This window comes from Hippichthys cyanospilos, chromosome 21 (assembly GCF_059441005.1).
Source record: "Hippichthys cyanospilos isolate Australia breed blue-spotted pipefish chromosome 21, RoL_Hcya_1.0, whole genome shotgun sequence".
Classification (NCBI taxonomy): domain Eukaryota; kingdom Metazoa; phylum Chordata; class Actinopteri; order Syngnathiformes; family Syngnathidae; genus Hippichthys; species Hippichthys cyanospilos.
Genome location: NC_142389.1, coordinates 6,115,740 through 6,139,794, shown reverse-complemented (window position 1 = coordinate 6,139,794; position 24,055 = coordinate 6,115,740). Strand labels below are relative to the sequence as shown.

General features: G+C 39.5%; 3 protein-coding genes across 5 annotated transcripts in view; all 3 read right to left on the bottom strand.

Moving 5' to 3' along the window:
• Positions 1–46: 46 nt before the first annotated feature.
• On the bottom strand, positions 47–1,991 carry LOC148406350 (fatty acid-binding protein, liver-like). 3 transcript variants are annotated; one of them, XM_088404833.1, is made up of 4 exons: positions 1,062–1,991; positions 817–989; positions 661–750; positions 47–138 (listed from the first exon to the last, which is right to left on the bottom strand). In XM_088404833.1, exons 1-4 carry the CDS (start codon positions 1,126–1,128, stop codon positions 88–90), a joined length of 381 nt encoding a protein of 126 aa, XP_088260959.1. In that variant the 5' UTR covers positions 1,129–1,991; the 3' UTR covers positions 47–87. The 3 variants fall into 3 exon arrangements, with proteins under 3 accessions (XP_088260959.1, XP_088260957.1, XP_088260958.1); XM_088404831.1 differs by having other exon boundaries at positions 817–1,991; XM_088404832.1 differs by having other exon boundaries at positions 661–989.
• Positions 1,992–2,102: 111 nt separating this feature from the next.
• On the bottom strand, positions 2,103–10,825 carry slc9a1b (solute carrier family 9 member A1b). The gene is made up of 12 exons (XM_088404829.1): positions 10,310–10,825; positions 7,519–7,979; positions 7,151–7,401; positions 6,851–7,068; positions 5,553–5,749; positions 5,366–5,455; positions 5,199–5,269; positions 4,866–5,033; positions 4,337–4,445; positions 4,168–4,266; positions 3,830–3,905; positions 2,103–3,744 (listed from the first exon to the last, which is right to left on the bottom strand). The coding sequence occupies exons 1-12, from the start codon at positions 10,599–10,601 to the stop codon at positions 3,572–3,574; spliced, it is 2,205 nt and encodes a 734-aa protein (XP_088260955.1). The 5' UTR covers positions 10,602–10,825; the 3' UTR covers positions 2,103–3,571.
• Positions 10,826–14,577: 3,752 nt separating this feature from the next.
• pvrl2l (PVR cell adhesion molecule related 2 like) overlaps positions 14,578–24,055 on the bottom strand; it is a 158,475-nt gene continuing 148,997 nt past the window's right edge. The window contains exons 7-10 of the mRNA XM_088404290.1: positions 16,743–16,872; positions 16,577–16,634; positions 16,355–16,453; positions 14,578–15,721 (exon numbers count right to left, since the gene is read on the bottom strand). Coding sequence (XP_088260416.1) covers positions 15,554–15,721; positions 16,355–16,453; positions 16,577–16,634; positions 16,743–16,872 — 455 coding nt within the window. The 3' untranslated portion in view covers positions 14,578–15,553. The remainder of the gene's footprint in view (positions 15,722–16,354; positions 16,454–16,576; positions 16,635–16,742; positions 16,873–24,055) is intronic.

Genomic DNA, 24,055 nt, shown 5'->3' with positions numbered 1-24,055 from the left:
TGGTGCATAAAAAAGAATTCTAAAACCTGTATGAATCATGTTTATTAATAACTGTTCTGTTTTTTATTCTGTTCTTGTTGAAAGTTATCACACTCGCTTGCTTCTGCTGACGTAAGTCACGGAGCCAGTTGTGACGGTCTGTGGGGGGAAAAAACAAGAGCTTTTTAATGTTCTCATCAAAAGATTTGTTTTTTTAAGATTTCCAAAGAGTGTGAATGGAAAACGCTAAACTTTCATTTCAGTGTTCACAAAATACTACAGGGAAATGTAATGTCTAACTTACGTTATATGACACTTGAAATTGGGATTCCTAAAGATATTTATTGGTAATTTAAGGAGTCAATAATTACTCATTTTTGGTAAATTTGTGTTTTGGTAATGTTGAAAATAATTCCACAGGTAAATTTAATCCTTCGATGATAAAATATTCAAAAATGAGCTGTTGAGTTCTAGGAAATATATAGAATTTTTGGTGTGAACATTTCAAATAAGACAAATGAAAATAGCATGACTTTTTGGAGCATATTCAAATTAGAATCAGTAAATAAATGAAGAAATCATGTTGAAAAGTACAACAAATGAATTTACTAGGAGCAGCACAACATCCATCGAAGTAAAAAGGGATATTTTTCTAAACACTGTATAATAATTTCATCTAACCTCAACCATGTCTTCCCCTTGCACTTCTCGAACAGAAATAAATTTGTCTCCCTTGGTAATCAGCTTCCCGTTCTCCTCCTTGACAAGGCACTGAAAAAAAAAAAAACAACAACAACATGAAGATTCAAGCGTAACTCTTATAAGTTCTACGCTTACTTTGACCTTCCTGCCATCCACGCTGGTCATTTCCGTCTCCTTGTCGAGACAGAACGAGTGAGTCTTGCTGAATCTGGGAGTCTTGGTGGTGATAATCCAAGTGTCGTCTTTCCGCTCGAACGTAATTAGCGGCTTGACGTCCTTGCGCATCTTGATGAGCATCTGGGGCGCACCTTCGACACATGAACCTGTTAGCATCATATCGGAAATAGGGGAAATACTCGAGTTGTTTTTTTTGGGTATACCCATTGCCTTCATGAGGTCCTCCAGGTTTTCCTCAGAATAGACCTTCCAAGTGCCGATGAAGTCCATGTCCGCTTATACCCGTGGCGTTTCGTGTTTGTGGCTTGCCGTGCTTCTGGTTGGCATCTTAGGGAGTTGCAACTCCCTGTTGTTCCCTTGATGGCAAATCTCACAAGGAGGGCCAAGCACTTGCTTACTTTTAAACCTGTTTTTCAGTCATTGATTGGTCTCTCAAAATGTGCTGGTTGGGATGCTTGTCAGATGTTCCTTCAGATTCACAATAAGTTAAAAAAGGTCATATTTTATCGACTTAAATTTATTTAGAGAATGAAAATAAATGCGGTAAATTTAGGACTCTAAGGCACTACTTTTTTCTTGTGCTTTGAACCCTGCAGGTTATATAATCCAGTGCAGTTTTTTTTTTACTAGCCACAAGGGGGCACTCTCCCACTAAATAAAGAGAGACAGAAGAAGATGCCATTGAAGTATTGATCTATTTTAGTGATTGAACTGCTCGCCATCAGGGCATGAATAAATGACATCAGGTGTGTTATTGTTATGTTGGTGCAGTATTCTAATGATCCAAGCGTGTCGGTGTTCTGTTCAAAATATATTGGTACTGCTCTTATCTTCTAAAAATGCAGACATGTTCAGTTCATGTTGAAGGCATGATGTTTGCTATAACAAGGCATTTTGAAAGAAAACATTACAAACATTTACAAAAAAATGGTGATTTTTTTTTTTTAGTTCTGTAGCTCCAGGAACCTCATCATGAAAAAATATATTACGTTTTTTTTCCCCCTGTATTAAACCGCTGCAAAATCTCGTGAAAAAAATGAAAAAAAAACAGGCCGAGATCTTTTTACTTTCTTTGACATCGCTTCTTAAATTTTGGTTCTGACCTGACCTTAACCTGCACCCATATATGAAATGAAAATTGAAAGAAAAAAAGAAAACATGTTCACTAAAAATTACATTTCAATATATTTTTATAGTATTTCTAATAATTAATAACGTCACAAACTTTTCATGAAAAAAAAAAATTCTCAGATACAAATTTTTATTTTTTTCCCCTTAAACAAATGTCTGCGATCAATATGTTTTGGGGCTCAAAATAGAAAAATACTTTGGCTGGTACAGACCTCAACATTCTTTTAAGGCAAACATGCAGGCATTTTAAGCTCAGGCAGTGATACTGTAGATATGCAAGATACTGACATGCGTCCTTGCGTACTCGCAAAAGTCAACAATTTGCAAAAGTAGAATTTGCAATTTCCGTAAAAATTGCACGTGAATGCTCAAAAAAAAATAAATCTTGGAAACTGATCAGAATGTGCTTCTAGGAAAATCAAAATCCACGTTTGTAAACTTTTAGGATGGAGTCATGAAAAATGTTTCTTGATGATATGGAAGGAGGAGCTAAAAATGTAAACTGGATCTTGATTTATAATTTTGATTTTTAAAATTTGAAATGTTTTGTTTCCCTCATCCACATCTATCTTCTTTGGAGGAATGTTTACAACATTTTTTTTTAATACAGAGCATACAAAACTCATTTAAAGAAGCCTTTACAGTCCCTGAGAAAAGCCGTGATTGCAACAAAAAAAAAAATTTTTTTTGGTATAAACTTTGATGTTGGCCACCCTTTTGGCACCTCTAGCAAAATAAAAACAAATCCTAAGGAATAAATAAAGAAAAAAAATACAAGTTCATGTACAGTATTCCCCCGCAAAGTTGAAAATTCACCTGTTCACAGTAATGAAGCTTCATGAAACATTTCTTTAACATTTTATGACTCCTCTAGACTGTGCTTGTGGTTTATAACTAGAGATTAGATCAATGGAAGGTATAACATTTCTATTACATCTTTGAACCTAGTGCCATGTGAAGGAGTGAAAAAAATATAAATGCTTCGTGAAGCCTCATTTGTCCATCACTGATTCACATTTGTGTGAGTGTGTGTGGGATGGATATATATATATATATATATATATATATATATATATATATATATATATATATATATATATATATATATATATATATGTAAATTGAGAAATTATTCTATATTATTGTACTGCACAAAATTGTACAACAAGAACAACAGAATGCAATGAACTAAATAGTATGCAACTTGGCCACTGGGAACATTTTTTGTCATATATCAAGGCACCATTATATTTTCATACCTTTTCAGTACCACTAAGAGGCCACAAGACGGCGCCAAATCCCTCAATGACAGGAAAGTCATTGTAGGCGTCAGGGAATGATTTCGAAGTGACACACCTTGACTGCTCAAGTGCTTAGTATGTTGGGGAGTAGCCAAGTTTAGCCCGGGTCATTACCGGAAATTCCCACCGGTAATTTTTTTGGGGCTAATCCTGGAAGATGATGTCAAAGTCTTTGGGGAGCATAATTGTGCTGCATTTATGTTTTAAATGATTAATAGGAACAAAGTTTTTAAAGTTAGGGATTACTGCAAATAAAAATCTCACATATGTCTCTTGAGCTACTATTTCGGACCGGGGTCACTGAGACGGCGCACGGTTTTAGGCTCCTCCTCCTCGTCCTCTTCTCGGAAACCACGATTGGATCCATTTTGGCTGACGGTGTTGGCGGAGCTCGGGTTCCGGCTCGCCTCCGTCGGGGTGCTCTCGCCGTCGTCGTACGTGTAAACTCGATGTTCTGAGAGAGCAGGCGGATTGCCTGTTACTAAATCTCACACGTTCATGTCGGAAGCTCAAAAATAAAAAAAAGCGACATGACTGACCTGGTTCGAAGGCGACCCGGCGAACAGATGGAGGTGGTTCCGGGCGTTTTGCTGGCACGGTCAGATAGTGGCTCATCTAACAAAATGTTGTTAGATGTTGGGGAGGAGCCAAGTTTAGCCCGGGTCGTTATCGGAAATTTTGACCAGTAATTTTTTGGGGACTAAAATCTTTAAAATAACAAAATGAGGTGCAATACATACTGTATGCAGGAGTTTTCTAAATGAGCCAGAAATATAAACATATCAAATAAAAATACACAACGGATTTATGAAGATGTAAATGCAAGATGCATGTGGCATTTTTCAGGGATTTTAAACAAGCGTTTATGTGTACTCACCCTTCGTCCCATCTCCATTTGTTGCTTCCTGAAGCGAACTTCGCTTACGTCCTCCTCAAAGGGGTCAATCATCAGGTCGTGTCTGCTATAAGAACGAAGCTGAAAAGACAAGCGTGTCAAATGTTAGCCGGCGACAGGTAAAAAGCACGCATGGTCGCCATTTACATACTCGCTGTCTGTTTTTTTGCATGTTGGAGTGTAACATCTTTCGAATTTCCTTTTCGCGACTTCTGGAGATGTTGGTCCTGCGTTGGGATGGGGCTTTGGGTTCGATGTTCCTGTGGTACGAAAACACAAGCATCTCAGAATGACATTTCACATTAAGCATTATGCTAGCAGTCTTTTGTTAGCTAGAATAACATGCTTGGGTTTGACTTTTGAATGTTTAATTATACAGTTTGATTCATCAACGCAAACCAAATTAGCACACTGCATTTAAAATGATATGCTAGCATTAAGCTAACAACTTGCTTTGATTGTTTGTGGGTTTAAAATCACCATAGTGATGCTAATTTTCATTAGCGTTAAGTATGATATTACACGTTAAATGTTAGCATTGTGATACCAGATTTTTGTTGGTTTTACATTTGAATGTTTAATTAAACAACATTTAATTGATTCCCTTTTGTTTGATGTGTTAGTTTGACAGGAAATTAACTGTGCAAGCGAGAGCGTTCTCATTTTGGGCAAATACTTACGGCACCATCATGGGCGGATTGAAGACGCTAACGCTGCCGCCGCTCTCGACCAGCATCATGGCCTGCTTCATCTCCATCTTGTTGTAGAAGGCGAGCAGCTGCGGCTCGGTGGAGCGGTCGCCCGCAATCAGCCACTTCTTCACGTAAGCCTTGTTGAAGCGGCTCAGCCTGAACGAAATTAATACAAGAAAGCATTTTGGCTAACGGCTCGGTTTTTAGAGGGGTTCTGGTGTGTTCAAATCATCAGGCTTTAGGAATGAGGGATCTCAACCACAGCACATGTAAATGTAGGAAACACTTCATTTAGTTTTTGTCGTGATTAAAAGGTCATACTTGTCTTTCCAGTGATGGTGTCCATAATGACCACATATGTCCTCAATTCCCACAAGGAGATGATCCAGGAACTACATAAAAGGATTTGTCAATGGGGTAAAATTACTGAGGACCATGTGGCCAACAGCCACTAGATAGTGCTGTTTCCCGCAAACAAAAATACTGACCTGTGTATGAATCTCCTCATTGATCGAGTCGTCACACTCCCTCTTCTTCTTCACTTCCAGAAGCTCCACCAGAGGCCTGATGGTCATCCCCTAACAAAAATAATCAAATCATGTGATTGTTGTTTTATTTTTGGGGTTGCAATAGTATTCATAGTATTGTTATTGTATTCTTGTAGGGCGGCGTTACCTGGACGAAGACAGTGAAGAAGATGACGGTGATGATGGCGGTGAGGAACAAGTTTTTCATCTTGTTGTCGGTCAGCAGGAATCCCAGCGAGAAGGCGATGGCGCCTCGCAGGCCACCGTAGGCCACGATAAACTGGTCCTTCTTGGTCAGTTTGATGATGCGGAACTTGTTGATGATGAACGTCAGGCCCACCACGCCTAAAACACGAGTCGGAGACCAGAAGAAGCCCCGTTGAGAATATTTACTTGGTAAACATTCATTTTAAAGCGGAATAAAGTTCAATTGCTAATTATGATAATTAGGGGCATTTAAAATTAGACTTTATTACTTTGACATTGTATTATACACGTCTATTACTTGTGATTAGCATTGGCTTCAACGTTAGCAGCTAGCAGTGACAGCAGCGTCGAGTGGGTCTTGAGGCTAGCCGCGTTAGCAACACTCAATTGCCCCATATGAAGTAGCGAGAGCCGTCGGATTACATTTGAAAGGATTTTAATGCTACGGAGAGCAGCAATGGATTCTAGCAGCATTAATGGCTAGCAGCACAAAATTGCTCCATATAGGCTGGCGAGTTCTGTTGGATTGGATTTGCACAGGACTTTAACACTGCGGTCAGCAGCACAATATGCTAGCCACATTAGTTGCTAGCAGCACTTAAGTGCTCCATGTCGGATTACATTTCAACGGCACTTTAACACCGCTGCGAGCACCACATGAGGCTGGCAGAGTTGCTCCATATAGGCTGGAGAGATCTGTCAGATTACTTTTCAAAGACAATTTATTAGATGTAAATGACTCAAGTGACACAGTTAGTGTTCCTACTCAACATTTTTGAACAATGCTGGCTTACTCAAACGTGATGTTTTACCTCGCAAGAAATGCGACTGTGATTTTAATGTTTTACATTGTTTTAGTAGCCATACATGGAGAAATTTGTCTAAATTCTACCAAAGGGTTTCTAGGACATGAAAATAGGGGAGTTTGTTGTTAAGCAAATTTTTAACTGAAGTAAAAACAACTTTTATGATCTAAAAGAAACGTTTTAATTTATTACTGTAAGTGGAAATGTTACACTGTCGTCTGTATTCATAACTGTTCTTTAACAAAAACCAAATATTTATTTATATACAAGATTTTTTGTTCAGGTGATATTTGATATAAAAAATGTTAGCGTAAAAGATAAAAATGAAAAAAAAAAAGACCCAAAAATTGTGAAAATACAGCTGAAGGGTTAAGTATCTCACTTGTGCTGTTATCACATGGAATGTTGAAATAAATATTGCAATATTTCTCACCCAACACTCTGGAGATAAGGCAGAGGACCACAGTGGCGATGACAAAGGTCCAGTTCCAAGCGTGGGGGCCCGCCACGGTGGAGACGCCGAGGAAAATAAAAATGAGAGTTTCGCTAACGCTGCTCCACATCTTCAGGAAATACTTGACGGTGGTGTAGGACTTGTGCGAGATGTTGGCCTCCACATACGGGCGCATCACTACGCCGCACGCTATCAACCTGGAGCGGGGCGCGGGCGGAAGACGTCTCTCGTAAAATAAGTCATTTTCACGATTAGGAAACGTAAAATAAAATCACTCACGACATGATGCCTGATAGGTGGAAGACCTCCGCCGACAGGTAGGCCATGTAGCTGTAGAGGAAGACGAAGAGCGGCTCGATGACGCGGGTGTGTGAGGTGAAGCGGGACGTGAAAGCGCCCAGCAGCCCGTAGATGGCGCCCACCAAGATGCCGCCGCACGACACCACGAAGAAGCACACGATGCCCAGCAGGGCGTCGGTCACCGTCACCGCGCCGGCGTGGTAGAACTCCTCAAACAGGTGGTAGAGCACCTGCACGTTCACATCAGAAATCACAATTTAGGTTATTTTGACATGACTGTTTTCAGACTGTAATACTTTTAGGCGAGGTTGGTTTTGAATAACAAAATGTCCGCCGCGGGCGCTCACCACGGTGACGGCGTCGTTGAGCAGCGACTCGCCAAAAACCAGGATGTGCAGTAGCTCGTTGATGTGGATCTCCTCGAAGACGGCCAGCACGGCCACGGGGTCCACGGCCGACACGATGGAGCCGAAGAGCAAGCAGGACAGCAGGTCCACTCCGGCCAGCTGCCCCCCCTCCAGCCGGCACACGCCGAACATGGCGCCGCCCACGAAAAAGGCGTTCCACAGGGTGCCCACCACGGCGAACACCAGGATGGTTCCCAGGTTCTCTGTGAAGGGGCGTATTGGCAGGAAGTAGCCGGCGTCCAGGATGATGGGCGGCAGCAGGTAGAGGAAGAAGAGCTTGGTGTCCAGCACGGGCGCCGTCTGGCGAATTGCCTTGATGACGCCGCCCACCAGCAGCCCCACGAAGATCAACAGGCAGCTCTCGGGCACCACGTGGGACACCCGGGGAATGATGTGGAAGCCTGTTGACCCGGAAAACATATCAACGGGAGTCCATTCGGCGTAAAACGGACCCCATCGAATGGGCTTTGAAGTGCACCTGACATTTTTGCAGGCTTTGGTAAAAATAAAAAAATCATAATTGAGTTGCAAAAGTGTGCACACCCCATAACTGGGATGTACCTGTTTTCTTAAATTCCACCTGCAAAACGATATAAATCGTCTCCGCTGAACCCATAATGGAAAAAAGATGTTCTAGTAGGCTTTTTTGTGACTTTTTTCCTATTTTACTTTTTAAACAGCAATAGGCGAGTAACGTTAGAATTAGTTAAACGTTTAAGTGCTCGCGATAATGATGTTGCTCACTCCCTTTTAGCTGATTTAAAATTGCAAATTAGAAATTACAAATGAAAATTTTCAAGTTTAAGCTTTACATTGTCAGGCCATAATCCTGTCTTTTTAGAAAAACAAAAACAAAAACAAACAAAAAAAAACACTTGTCTGCCACCTTGTGGCATTCACAGGCTATTACAAGGGGAGGGAATTTTAGCAATTCTGTTATGTTGGCCCATTTGAAAGATAAAATAAATGCTCAATGTAGTTTTTAAATACAAGACTTTAGGTTGGCTTATATATAAGCAACATATCCAAAACAGCATTTGCATAAAAAAGCAAAACACGGGTCAAAATGACCCAAGAAAAGGATCACTGTTTCTGTGGGAAATAATTCATGACAGAAGTTAGTTAGGAGTATTATGCACAAAAAAACATTTCTGAAATTTTTGGATAGTTACCTACACATGACTCCGGGTCAAACTGATCCAGGATATTGTTGCTATTCCAGTAAAGCTAGCATAACAAACAAAAATACATTAAGTATTATCTTTGTTACTTTGTTAGTGGGTTTCCAACTAAAAAACAAAGTTTTTAAAACTTTTGGATAAATGCACCCACCTTCGGGTCATATCGACCCCCGACATTATAGCTGTTCTTGATAAATGAACGTATTTCACAGGCTAAAGCGAAATATAGGGATTTTGATTGTGCATATTATTGCTCTTCTTTGCAAACAAACATAAAAAGAGAGTTAACACATGGTCCCCTATTTTATACTATCTCCCTAAACGAGGCCTCGGCCGGTCAGTCATGTGACCCAGGCTTTGCAGTCGGAACTTTCCGAGAGCGGCGCCACTCAGTCAGCACAGGGCGCACTTTTGTTATCGAGCGGCGCATTAGAACAGGAAGTAGGACCGGCCCTCCCAGACAGCAGCTGGATGCGCAGATATGAGCAGAGACGCGGACCTTCCCCGACTTGCCCGATGCGAGCGATGCTACCGCGTCGTGAATGTGCAGTGAATATAAAAAGTCTACACACCCCTGCTCAAATGCTTTTTATAGATTTTCTAAATCCACTGTGTTTATAGAGGGAGAATTAATCAAGTCTCAGGCCAAGCAGCTGCCATGACCTGACAGGTCAGAGTTAAATCGGGTTGGACAAGCACTCGCTGAGGCCCAGTTGGTACCGGGGACATCTCGTCGATGACAGATATGAAAGGACGAATGTTTTGTTGTTCCACGGCATCTATTCAATGTTGCAGTAAAGCAATTTGATAAATTAATGCTCCAGTCCTCTAGATGGCAGTAATTAACAAAATGGCATGGATGTCAACTACCGTACACGTTTTTTGTTTTTAAATCTCCAACTGCTGGTTCAAAATTTGACCCCACTGCACATGGACTGCAACAAATTCCTCAGACATTTTTGCACTCAACATGAAATCCAGAGTAAAAAGATTTTAAATGTATTAATCGTGTATTAATAGTCTCCACATGCTAACATGTTTGCATCTTGAGATGTCAATCATTTGTTTAGCATTTATTGTTAGCATTTTGGCTATTGGGTGGGCATTGGAGGGTTTGGGGGGGCTTGCGACCACAACGCCTATAGCGATGTGTTCATGTGTTCCGCCTGATACAAAATATCCAAAATAAATAATACAAAGTATTAACTTTTTATTACTGACAATGCATTAATACGCGGACTGTCCCTTTAAGGGCTTGGCATGCTCACAGCATTAAAACCCAGCTGATTCTCTCAGCTAAAAGGCAAGCATTTTGAGCCAATCTAATTCAAATTATTTTTTTAGGCTGTTGTAATGCTTTATTGTTAGCATTTTCGCTAATTATTGGGTACTGGGGGGGGGGGGGGGGGGGGGGGGGGGTACCAAAACTCCTTTAGCTACGGCTCTGATGCTGATCTGAGTTGCACCTGCTCTTTTTTTTTTTAACTTGAACGTACCGCAAGTTTTAAAACACCTACGTCCGTGACGTCATTTTTTAAAAGGCCACTCACCTAATTTCATGAGAAGCGCAAGTAGGATCCACAATGAGATCTCGAAGGGCTTCCGGACGTGCTCGTAGTTGAATGACAGGACCGGGAAAGCCTTCCGGTGCGCTGTGGTGTTTCCCCGGTGGTGTAAATCCTTGTCTCCATGTCCATTGGTCTTGTTGTCCGGTGCTACCGGACTTGGCGTGGCGCTGACCACAAGCACCAAGAGGAGGAGGAGGAGGAGGAGGCGGGGGAGCAAACCCGGGAGACGCGCGCTGATGCCGGCGTGGTGCTGGGCCATGTTACGGCGCCGCATCCGGTCCAGTCCAACTACAGCCGAAACGAGCGATGAAGATGAAGAGGAGGAGGAGGAGCGGTAGCGCGTGATGATGCATGGGTGTGAGCGCGCACTTTTACGCGCAGGATCCTCCAAAAGCTCCACATGGTCGGTAAGTGAGAGTCGCTGGGAGGAGATGGAATGCTTAGCTGTAGAACTGATTAAAAAAAAAAAAGAATAAAAAAGAGGTGCTGAGTCGGTAGATGTGGGGGTGTCTTTGCGTGCGCGTTCGAGTTTAATTGTGTTGTTATGCGCCACCTGCTGGAGTGGAGGAGCACAGCAAGCTCTAGCTTCCACTTATCGTTTTTGTTTTTCCACTTTTGCAGAGCGCATCAGGGTGCGGTCACGTGACACCATCAGTCTATTTCCAGTTGTTGACGATGAAGAGAACGCACGCGTCAAGAAATATGACGCTACTGTGCAAAATGAATGCTGAGATTAGTGCATTTACAATCATCACCATTTCTTCTTTGCGCTTCAGGGCCATACGAATGAGCGGAAAAACAATTTTTTTTCCCACACTCCCACTCGTGCGGCCTCCCCCTTTGCCTGTGCCGGATGTATTAGTCAGTTAAAAATAAAAACAGACATTTGCTGGGAAAAAATGTAGACTCACATTTTACTCAATTAAATGAGGCAGATAGAGCGCAGACAATAAACAGCCTACCAACTGCACATAACATCATACCCTAATTTAAAACCTTAACCACAACTTGACACCCTAATTTGAAATATTAAATTTAGTTGAAAAAGGCTAACCCAGAATTAAAACCCTAATTTGAAAGGCTAACCTGGTATAGAAACCCTCATTTGGAATTCAAACTCTTATTCCCCATACGCAATAAATAAATTGAGTTCATTAAGTGATCACTTTAAAAAATCTTATTCATTGTATATTTTTAATCAATTATTCAGCCAACTAGTTAGCTATTGAAATGTTATTCAAATGAGAAACCCTCACCTTCCCTTGAAACTAATTTGCCTTGTGTGACTGGTTGGTGTCCGAGTGTGTCAATAAAATTCCTCTGTGGTCTGACTGCGCTACACATCAGCGATTCCAAACAGTTTGTGCGGTGGACCGTGTGGAAATGTCACTGTCAAGCACATCCGGATGTTAAATATCACCAACGGGATTGTTTCTGTTTGGCAATCAGGTCTAAAAAAAATACACAAATATAAAGGTTTTCAATTTTGCTCACGGTGACATTGAAACAGCCTTGGAATAAATTCAGTCCCAGAGAAACTTTATAACCATCCACCAGCCCATCCTGGAGTACAATTTATGCTACCCTGAGCAAGTTCCTTAAAAAAAAAAAACGAAAAAACAAAGACATATAGCATTCGTAGGTAGTGGTACCATTAAAAAAAAAAATCTAAAATCTGTCTTTCAATTCGCAACTCTCTGAAATCTTTTAGCATTGGTAGCCATCAAAATATTCTGAAACTTGTAGCATTGTTAGCAAAGGCAGCCACCTGAAGACATTTTGAAATCTATAAGCATCGTTACTATCCGCAAACATTCTGAAATCTATTAGCATTGGTTGCCACCCAAAAACATTCTGAAATCTGTTTATTAGCATTATTGGCATTGGTAGCCACCAAAAAAATCTAAAATCCATCAGTCATCGTCAGCATTAATATGCAGTTAGTTGAAAACATTCTGAATTCTCTCTATTAGCATTTTTAGCATTGGTAACCACTGGAAAACATTCTGAAATCAGTCTTTTAGCAATATATGCATTGCCAGCTGCCCCAAAACATTCTGAAATCTTTCAATTTAGCGTCGATAACCACTCCTAAAAAAAATTAAATGTTTTAGCATTTGCAGCCACCTGAAAACATTCAGAAGTTTGTGTATTAGCATCGTTAGCATTGGTAGCGACCCGAAAAAATTCTGAAACTTATTTCCATTGTTAGCTCTGGTAGCTACCAGCTAACATTCTTGACTATATTAGCAGACCATCAATAGCCACCTGAAAACATTCTAAAATCTGTCTCTTAGCATTGTTAGCATCCATAGCGCTGGACATTATTAGCAAAAGACATTTGCTGCGTTGGACCATGGCAATATTATTTTCAGTGGATGCTAAGTTTGTCATTTTTCTATTCCGCAAACCAGGACGCTTGTGGATTAACTTTCTGTTTTTATTTGACAAGACAAAGATTTGTAAAACATGTCCATTAACATTTCTCCCCTCCCAAAAGCATACAAAACAAAACTCATGACAAAAGCAAAAGACATCTCCAGTGTGACGGTCGAGGTCATTGTGGGTTGGTGGTGAGGACCAAAAAAAACAACAAACAAACAAAAAAAAAAAAAACAAGGCACGTGTGGCTCCGTGATGAACATCTGGCTAGGGTAGTGTACGTATATGTCGCTAACGGCTAACACTGTAACATCGTGACCCAAAAAAATTCAAGAAATAATTGATCAAGACGAGGGCTGAACAATTCTATACAATTCAATTAAAATTGACATAATGTAATAAAATCTGCTTCTTTTCAGTCACTGGGCTTAGCTTTTTTTTTTTATATACAAGTATATTTTATGTATTTATTTAGAGTTTCAATTAGCTTATATATATATATATATATATATATATATATATATATATATATATATATATATATATATATATATATATATATATATATATATATATATATATATATGTTAGGGGAGTGCCAAAAAAAATAATTAACATAAGAATCTCGATTGGCATTTAAAACAATTCTGAATGGATTTAAAATATCCCCAAAGCAAAATGATAAAAAACATGATTTCATCTTATTTTATATGATAAAATGCTATAAAATGTACAATGAATTCTTGCACATCTATAGATTGATGAAGAAATTGTTAATTAAATCATTTTGTTTTCATTTTGGATCGGAAATCAATTCTGATTTGAACGGAACTGAATCTTAGAGCCAAATATTTGTATATATATATATATATATATATATATATATATATATATATATATATATATATATATATATATATATATATATATATATATATATGTATGTTTTAAATTATTTTAGTGTAATACTTTATACATTATAAAATGTATAATACTTCTGTATAATACTTCTGATATTGTAATGAAGATTTATTTATTGCTTGTGTTCATTTGAAAAAAAATATGACAAAGAAACTTGAAAAAAATAATCACGTTTAATCACATTGTTATACTAATGGAAGGGGGAATCTACCGATGCTTTTAAAAAACAAACAAAAAAAAAAACGTTCAGTCCAAATGAAGACCCAAAGGAATTTTTTTAAATATGTCTTGTTCAATGCAAGCTAAGTGTGGCAGTGTAGTTTTTTTCCATCATGAAAAAACAAACAAAAAAACTTAATTCTTGTAATATTACGACTTTTTTTTTTAATTCTTGCAAATAATTTTCTCAGAAAAACATTTAAATTTTCACTCCAATTCCTTTGATTTGTCTGATTTGTCCAGTTATAGTATGACTCAATTTTGTTGTTTATATAAAAAATAATTTTGAAGGAAAACAGGAAGTATTTTCAGATCAGCCATCCTGTTTTGTACGCCTATCGAAAGCAATTCATCTTTGCGCATGATACGATGTATACTTTGAGATGATATTTTGTACATTTTTTAGATTCTGCTTTCCGAACTGATCTGAGTGAAACTCACACATGCACACACTGCCATTTTTTGGGGGGGGTTTGTTATTGAAAAGATTCCCTTTCAGTAGCATGCAGCAAAAACAACAAACATGATTGTCACCAAATCAACACGAGCAACCTTAAAAATTGAAGAATTAACATATTTTTTCCCCCATTTTTTTTTTTTATCTTAAGCAGACTTTATGATGAATGTTTCTTCAACAGAAATAAACAATCAAAGAGCTTTGGGAAGGAACAAGCCGATCATCATGCCATGCACAATTACATGATTCAAGTCCACACATGTCATCATGATTATAATTCATATTTTCTTGCGTCGTCAACACCTTTCGGCTCCTCGGCGACGACGCTTCGGTTAAAAAGTAAAACACGCCTTTCCGCAGAGGCACTCAAAACCACTATACTTTTTTTTTTTTTTTTTTTACACCAATAATTATGTATCATCATCAATATTAGCAGTACTATATACACGGTTGGTCATTTGGTACGATGTTGACATCCACTGTAATGGCAGTTTTTTTTTCCCTCATATGCTCACTGGACACTTCATTAGGGACACCAATTTATTCCCTTTATTATATATTCTTTTTTTTTCAGAGATTATTGTAAAAATACGTTTTCTTTTGTGCTTGATGTGTGCGTGCTTTGCAAACTTTGAAAACAAACTTCAGAAAGCATCAAAATATTAGACAGTTCACATATCAATTTCAAAGTGACCATTGTGCCTAATGAAGTGTCCCACACGTGTACAGTAAACCCTCTTTTCATCGCGGACCCGCTATTTAGCGGATTTTTTTTTTTTGACAATAATTTATGGCCCCTTTCTCGTTTAAATCAGTTCCACTAGTGACCACTAGAGAGCGGCAGAGGATTGACTTTACATGCACGTTTGTGTTACATTCTTGGTGATGGGTGCCTGGATGTGCTTATATGCTCAATATAATAATTAAAAACAAAAGGATAAAAAAAAAGATAAAATAGCTGAATGTTTCATCATCCATGTTGAAAGGCTTTCTTTTTTTACCCTTAAAAGAAGTGTGAGTAATTCACAAGCAGTTAGGGCTGGGTGATTTTGTATATATATATATATATATATATATATATATATATATATATATATATATATATATATATATATATATATATATATATGAACACTTGCCATGCTATTATGAGACTGTGCAACATAAAAGAGGGTGTTATGTTGGTTGAAAGTGTGTTAAAAAAAAAAAAAGTCACCGCAGGGGCTCCCCCACAGTGAGCGCCACGCTCACACATACATGGCGGGCGACACAAAGCTCTCGCCTCGGGCGATGTTGGCGGTTTGAGAAGGCTCGTGATTGGTGGACACCAGGTCCAGGTCCTGGTCCAGGTTCACGTCTTCCGGCAGCGGTGGTCCGCCGCCATTCGGAGCGCCGGGAGTTTCACCACCTGAGTTCTGTAAAGATGAAAAATGTCATGGTGATTTTTTATTTATTTATTTATTTTAACCAAAAAGCATTCATTTATGATCATAGGTTTTTCTATTGCAGGTTTACGCCACTTTTTATTTTTATAAAAGACACAAACTAAAAAAGGAACAAAATTTAAAAAAAAAAACAAATTCTGTAGGTATTGTTTTTTGATAAATGATAAACGAGGAAACACACACACACACACACACACACACACATGAATGTAGTCTGCTGCTCAGGAGGTGAACGGAATAAGAATTTCATTGTATTTCATGGTATAATAATATTAGACATATGACAATAAAAACTCTTTAATCTTGAATTTTTGTTTGCTTCTTTTCCTACAAAAACATATGAATGAACTCTTTTTCTTCAAGAAACAAAGAACCAGTTTAAAAAAATCGTATTCTGAAATGAAAATTTTCATCCTAACTCGTTCGCTCCCATTGACGGCGATATTCGTGGAAAAAGGTTTTTCAGCTTGGCAGGCAACGTCAAAAAAAGTTGACAACCATGCGCAATTTTTTCGTAATGTTGGAATCTTGCCAAAAGAAGAGTTCGAAAAACGGCAGTTCAAAACGTCGTGTTTTCGTGGACAAAACCGCCTTTAAAATTACCCTGACAGGCTCGTTTCCCGTGGGTTCATAGTAGACGTCCCCCGCCGGGGTGAGCGGCGCCATCTCGGTGGCGGCCGTCGTTTCGGGCGGCTTGCTGAGCTGCCGGAATAGATCCAAACGAAATTTATTGAATGTAAAGTGCTTGAGGAGAACTTGTTTAAACAAGCGCTAATCCGCTCCGATCAATACAATAAACACTAATCGATTGACGGATTGACTCACCAGCTGTGTGGAGCCGCCACTCTTGACAGGGGGCGGGGGCTTGTGCTTCGGTGGCCCGCTGATTGGACGAAAGGCATTCCCATTAAAACGTCGAAAGCAAATACGGTCATTCAAACAACACAATCGGAAAGACTCGATATTCGTTTCCGATTGGACGAGGACTCACTCTGCGTCCCGCTGACGTCTGCGGATGAAGAAGACCAGGCCCACGACGATGCCGATGATGGCGAGGGCGCCGATGAGACCGCCGATCACCGCGGCTGTTGGTGGGCTGGGCGCAATGCGGCGCTCTTTCTCTAGGGGGCGACACATGACACAAAATCAATGGCTATCTATCTATCTATCTATCTATCTATCTATCTATCTATCTATCTATCTAGTATATACTGTACACATATATTGGTGCTGTGAGATCATTTATTAAATTTATCACAAGATTTTCCATGATTAACCAGCATTAATTGTATATTTTCAACAACCACGTATTTTCTTCGAAACCTGTAGCAGATATTTGAGTATTTTAACTTAAATTTTAACTTAAAATTTTTTTAATGTCCAGTCAAGCAACGTTTTAAAATAAAATTACGTGAACATACATCTTTGTTCCGGTGACTTTCCTCACCGTTTGATGGTAAAGTTACCAGAGTTCAGCTACCAACAGGAAGTACATTTAACTAGTTTTTGAATGCTTTATAAAGTTTACATAATTCTCCAAAGTTAATGCTTTAACTTTGACAGCCTAGTGTGTGTGTGTGTGTGTGTGTGTGTGTGTGTGTGCATAAATATATATATATATATATATATATATATATATATATATATATATATATATATATATATATATATATATATATATATATATATATATATATATATATATAAGACTCGTTTTTGAATTTGAAAGCAAAAAATACATTCCAAAAGTCTTTTTTCTTGGTCTATGATTTCCGCGAAACATACTCCGCTGCATGTATTATGCTCTTTTCACACGTTATTATTTTCTTCATAATGTAGAATCGTTTTACAGAGTAAAAAGTGACCATGGTCACACGGTGCCCCTTCTCTTGAACTCCGTTCTTTTAGCTCATAATGCCCGTGTGAAAGTGTTTTCTTTTTCGCTTTCAGGAACTGAAACGTTTCAAGGTGACACCAGATTTTCTTTTCAAAGCACTTGAAATGACTCAATAAACTCAACAAAATGAGAAAAGAACATGACACATCTGCTTCGCTTACTACGCCTTACCAGCAGGTGGCACTGTGCTACAAGCGTGCGCACACAGATGGTCGATAATTTCAGACGGAACCTAAGGGCACCGCTACATAAAATGTTCAACAGGGAGGGAAGGAGGCTTGAGCTTGAATTGAGAGGGAGAAATCCAGACTGTCCGTGAATTTAAAGATAACAAAGTAGCTAGCTAATTAACTGGACTGCAAATCTTTGTTGGCTTCTATTTCCATGCCTCCGGCTTGTATTTCCATGGATCACCGGTAGGTGACACTGCGCTACCATGTATACGCACACATTATCAAATTGATCCATCTGAGTGGTAGGATTTTTGTTTTGTTTGTTATTTTGGTACGAGACGTCTGCTGGGCTAATTACAATATAACCAACATAACCGATAACAACACGTTTATACATATATTTGTTATTGGACGTTTTTCTTCACTCATTCAATCCCAAACGCATATTTTTACGTTTTTCACTAGTTTATACTCTATACATTCAATCCCAGGTGTTTCATATTTTTTGCCGTCTTTATTTTATTTTTTACAGTCTTTGGCTTGACGGCTAGTACTGCATGAATTAAATAGAAAAGTAAATAATTATTTTAAGTATTTAAGAATTAAATAACCAATCAGTTTAGGTAGTAAAATACTTCAGGTACTACAGTAATTGATTACTTCTGTTATGTTTGTTCTAAAAGTAGCAAATTCCTTTTGTAATAAGGTACTATGTTACGAAAGTAATAGATTATTTCAGTACTTAATTGCCAAAAGTAATCGATTACTCAGGGCATTTAGTACTAAACACCTTTAGACCCCCTTTAGTCAAATATTTGAATATTCTGAAAATAAATAAATCAATAAAATGAAATAAAAAATGCACATGAGATTAAATGTCTGGATTCTTGAGCGAAAAAAAAGAGTAGAAATATATCTTTGGGATTGAATAAGTTAATGATTAAGCGGGACTGGGGTCAAAATGACCCACAATTATGAATGCACTTCCTGAGGAGGGAAAAAAAGAAATCACAATCATTACTAGAACTACATTACCCCCCCCCCCCCCCCCCCCCCCCCCATCTGACAATTAAGGATGATTGAACACACCTCCGTGTCGCATTGGCACAAAGTATTAATGAATGAATTTCACGCTTTTCAGACACATTTTAATAAGTAAACACGCTCAAGTCCTCGGGACTTTGCTGTTCCTCGCAAACAAACGTAACGGGAGGGTTGTGATTTCAGACGGACCTGAAGGCACCACCAGATAACAGCTCATCAGAAAAGGACGTTTTTGGAAAAATAAAAAAAATCACGCTGTCCCAGTGTTTCTAGCTAGCTTGTTAGCTACATAATTACTTTACTAGACATGCTCGTTGGCTTGTAATGCGAACAACACAAAAAGATGGGTGAATCCTGGAATAAAAAGAGGAAGTGGAATAAAAGGGGGTGATGGAAGTGGCATCTTCATTCCACTTCCTGTGACACTTTGTCCTCCTCCTACCTTCCGGCCTTCTAACCTTCCGCATGCTTTGATCCCTCTCTCATCCTTCAGACTACGCTTTTGCACACACACACACACACACACACACACACACACACACACACACATGCACACACACCTACACACACATTCTTCACAGGCACTTTTCTGCCTTCCAGCATTGTCTCATTGCTCATTTGCGCTCATAAAAAAATGGCCTTCCCTCACAAAACTCACTTCTTTTCCCACAGCGCACACATAACATGCACGCACAGACACACACACACACACACACGAGCGCCGCAATGTGAGTCAAAAGCATCCACATTAGCATGCCCGCTCCCATTTACAGACAAATTGACTCACTGACGCTGATGAGCGCGAGCAAAGAAAACACAAATCCATAAACACCACAAACAAGGACGCCCCCCCCCCCCCCCCCACCCCCCAACACACCCGCGCGCACTCATCCCCCCAGCAGCCTCCAAAAGACTTCCAAAGTGACGAGTGCATGGAAATGACTGCAATCAGCCGGCAATTACGGTAAATAAAGCGGGAGATTTTGGAGGCTAAAAGCTTCTTTATTCCTTTCAGTCAGCCACTTGAAGTGGAAGAGGGAGAAGAGGAGGGGCGCGGAAAAAAAAGGTAAAACGATTATTTGAAGCTGCTTTCATTTGTTTGTTGAAGCTTCAACCTCGGAGCAACGCCAGCAAGAAGACTAAAGCGGATACAAATGAAACCACAAAGAGAGGTTACGTTTCTTTACAGGGGGGGAAAAAAAAACTCCAAGCGCAGAAGAAGACAATTAGGTCAGAACATAGATGAGGAATTCAAACAGAAGAAAGAAAACATCAAACCACAGAAGAAAACAAGATGCTCAAAAAAGAAGACATTTACATACAAAATAGTAGGCCCGGAGTGAGTAATCTGGCGGTTGTGGCGAATCCCCGCTGGGCCGCTACTTCAGCCTGCATATCTGTTTTGAAAGCAGCAATCCACAGCGCTCGATTCCGACGCAATTAACGATTATTTTGAGAATCGATTGATCTGTCAATTACTTTGTCGAGCAATCGTTGAAATTGATTTCATAAAATGTTTTGCACTCCAACTCTTCTGTAACAAAATAGACTAAAAATAGACTTGTTAAGGGATGATTGAGCCTCTTTTTTGATTTCTCATTTCACCGAACCCATAGGTAATTTTGATGAATAAAATTCCGCTAAAATCAGAAAAAATTCATATGAAATTTTCTACAAAATTGCACCAAAAATAAGATCGAAATTCTAAATTCTACCTTCTCTTTTTATTACACTCACAAGAGTACGACCGATACTGATGTACAGAGCAAGTACGAAACTTTGAAATAAAGCCTGCTATCGGCCCAATCCCAACACTCTCCCATTTGTTTTTGTTTTTTTTCAAATTGACAATGCATTTTACTCAATTAACTCTTTCAATGCCAAGCGTTACTGGAAAATGAAACCTCTAGAGGGCCAGTATTTTTTAGCATTTCACTAAATGTAAATATGAGTGGTATCAAGATTGATTTCCATCCCTTACTTTGAATTGCATGTAGGTAATAGCTGTGTTATAAATGTGGAAACACTGCCATCCAATGGTCACTGTTATCATTACAGCGCTCAATCGGCTCATATTAGGTGAGCATTAATCAAAGGTGTCAACTCCTCTCCATAAAAAAACATATTTGACCAGAATTTTAGCACCTATTATTGTTATTAGCATTTTAAAAGATGAGATTCGTCCATGGCACTGAATGAGTTAATTTGGTGTTTGATTAGTTGTGGATTTTGCACTTCTGGCACTTCTAGCCTATTGCCAGATCTTGTTCACTAAAAATGTTCAAATATGACCGCTTCAAATAATTGAAAACAAAACCATTAAAAGAATAAAAACTCTGAAGAGAACAAAGTGAAACCACAAAAACAACACAAAGAACAGAAGACGAACAATGACAAAGAGCAACAAATTCAAATCAAAGCACAAAACGCGGGAGGCCCAAAGAAGAAAAAGACGACGCGATCGCACCACAGAAGAAGACAAAGCACAGAAGAAGAAGTCAATAATTAAAACCGAGACGATGAATAATTCCACGCGAGTTGGTGCGCCTCCAAAAATTGACTTTTGCCTTCCGTGACGTCACCGGCGTCTCGATCGGCGCCGGCGGAGGACGTCCACTTCCTGGAGCCTTGACCCGTGACGATCCTGGCCAAAGACGAGGCTAAGCTATCATGACCGCACCCCCGCGCATTCTTTGACCTCGGCTCGCATGAATTATAGATGGCGTGACCGCGTTTTTGTCCCCGAAAGGGAGCGAGTCTTGTGCACTTTAAGGAATTTCATCTCCTCGCAGCATGACGCACTCACACACACATTTACACGCAAAAGCTACACTTTTTGTTTCCCAGCCCGGCTTTTTGTGTGAGAGCACATAATAGAGAATCGAGATCATAAAAACTCATTTGGTGCCTCTTGTAAGACAGCAAATGGTCGGAGTTAGATATTGCGCTCTATTTCTTTTTTTACTTTTCTTTTTAAATCTTTTGTTTTTAAATGAAATAGTTCTAAGATAAAAGTTCTACATAACAGTTCTAAATGTACATTCAGGCTCCTGAAGAGCCATGTTGTTTATTTTTTGTTTCTATGGTTACAGAGCTGCTTTATTTGGTGTAAAGTCTAGTTATGTTCTATTGTGAAAAATAAACTGGCACTTCCTGTTGAGAATATTGCAAGCAAACCTACAAGCTCCACGTCCTTAGCCCAGTGCTTCACAAAGCCCCCCCAGGAATGAGAAAACATTTTGTGCCCCCCCCATCTGCTGTGATGACTATAAATAATATCATTATCTCTAGTAATATAACTATAGCTAAAGTTGTATTCATTTTAACATTAATACAAGAAAAAAAACATTGTAAATCAACTTTCAACAAATGTTAACTTTTTACAAGTTTTATAAAACAGAAAAAAAATGCAAAATGCATCAAAGTGCCGGTCAATCCTTATTTAAACTCGAAATATTTTGACCAACGAGATCGGTTGATGCTACAAAAAAATGTAATTGGAACAAGCATTAATTTAGTGATTAGCGTTTGAGCTAGCGATTAGCTAGCGAGCTAGCGATTAGCTATCAAGTTAGCAATTGATGAGCGCGTTTGCTCGCAAACGTTAGCGTGCTAGCTTAGTCTGCTGTTTATCATATGGCAGACAAATGGAACACGGGATTTTGTTTTATTCTAATAGTTATTCTAATACCCCGAAGTTGGTTTTGGATCCTACTACACCACACCTTGACAAAAAAAGAAAAAACAATATTGTCTTGTGTTTTGTGATCATTTTCGATGGAACGGAATGGTTCACACTGTTAATGGTAAAAAAAAAAAAAAAAAAATACAAAGTAACTTTCCAGTTTATTTGTGAGACGTACTTGCTAATATTAAGTAATGAATTCATTTGATGACCTTTTTCTTCTTCTTTTTTTTTGTAAAGTCCGTGTTTTTGCAGCATAGACGCAAACAAACGCGCACACACTTGCTGACACACACAACGCAGCCGGGTATGACCTTTGTGTTTCAATCTGCCTACCAGTGTCTGTCCCCTCCATCCTTATGTCTCTCCCCATTTACCAGATTACACACACACACACGCCTCCAAAGTGTAAAAAAGATAGAGGTTGGTGCGCGCAGAGAAATGGCATTGCTCTCTAAATGATCCACAGCAAATGAGTTTATCTGAAAGACACACAGCCCCCAAAGCATCCACCAAAAAAAAGTGGGTCAAAGCCTAACAGGGAGGGAGGGAGCAAGGCAGGAGGAAAGGAAACATGCAGGATAGGAGGTAGGCCGCAATCAAGCATGGCAGTAAGTAAAAGGGAGCTGGACGCAGGGCAGGGGAGTTCACATGGAGGATGCAAGGAAACAGGTAGGGGGTAATGGAGGAAGTGAATGACTAAAGAAATACGCTGAGTTTTGGCCTGTTTTGCTGCCACTTCTCCCCCCTCTCAATTGTACAAAAGGGAGCAAATGAGTCGTGTCGGATTGCATCAGGAAATAAAATCTATTCTTACTCAATACATGTGTAGTTTAGTTGCCTTCCCTGTTAGGGCGACGCTTCTTCTGTGGTGTGCTAGCGGATTTGAAGCGTATGCCAGCCGCCATCCGCTGCCATGCCGGATATCACTCATTCATTGACACGTACGCACAAACACTTGCGTGCTTTTGTACACAAACACACACTGCTCTGAGCCCTTGCGGCCTCCCCGTCCTTGCGAGCATATCGGTCAGCCGTCCCGTACACTCGCTCACACACACGTGCACGGAGCGGCAGGGGCCAACCGACAAACCAACAATCTAAAAATAGCGTAAATAATAATATCATTCATATACACACATGCACACGCGTAGTGTTAAGCCAGAGGGAAGGAGAAGATGAGCCCAGTGGAGCAGCTCTCTGCGGAGTGTGATAGAGTCAATACAAGGCGGCTACGGGCACTTTGTGTCATTGCGGATGGAGACTCAAAGTGATTCGTTCCATATTGATTCTTACGTCTCGTATTCTCTTCCAGTCAGCTGGTCAGTGGGGTCCGTAAGTTAGTAAGTGAGCAAGTCAAGTCACTCAAGTCAAGTGGGTCGGTTAGGGTCATGTCGAGTCAAGCAAAGCAAAGTTAAGTGAAATAAAGTCGAGTCGAGACAAGTCAGGACAGACCGTCGAGTCATTCCAGGTCGAGTGGAGTCACTCGGTCGAGTCAAGTCGGT

Coding starts and splice junctions, on each gene's coding strand:
- LOC148406350 (XM_088404831.1), bottom strand. CDS start 1,128: ATGGACTTCATCGGCACTTGGAAGGTCTATTCTGAGGAAAACCTGGAG. Junction 751..816: donor TGGATGGCAGGAAGGTCAAA/GTAAGCGTAGAA, acceptor TTTTTTTTTCAG/TGCCTTGTCAAGGAGGAGAA. Junction 139..660: donor AAGGGGAAGACATGGTTGAG/GTTAGATGAAAT, acceptor TTCCCCCCACAG/ACCGTCACAACTGGCTCCGT.
- slc9a1b (XM_088404829.1), bottom strand. CDS start 10,601: ATGCGGCGCCGTAACATGGCCCAGCACCACGCCGGCATCAGCGCGCGT. Junction 7,980..10,309: donor TGCGCTTCTCATGAAATTAG/GTGAGTGGCCTT, acceptor CCGGGTCAACAG/GCTTCCACATCATTCCCCGG. Junction 4,267..4,336: donor TGCAAAAAAACAGACAGCGA/GTATGTAAATGG, acceptor TTGTCTTTTCAG/CTTCGTTCTTATAGCAGACA.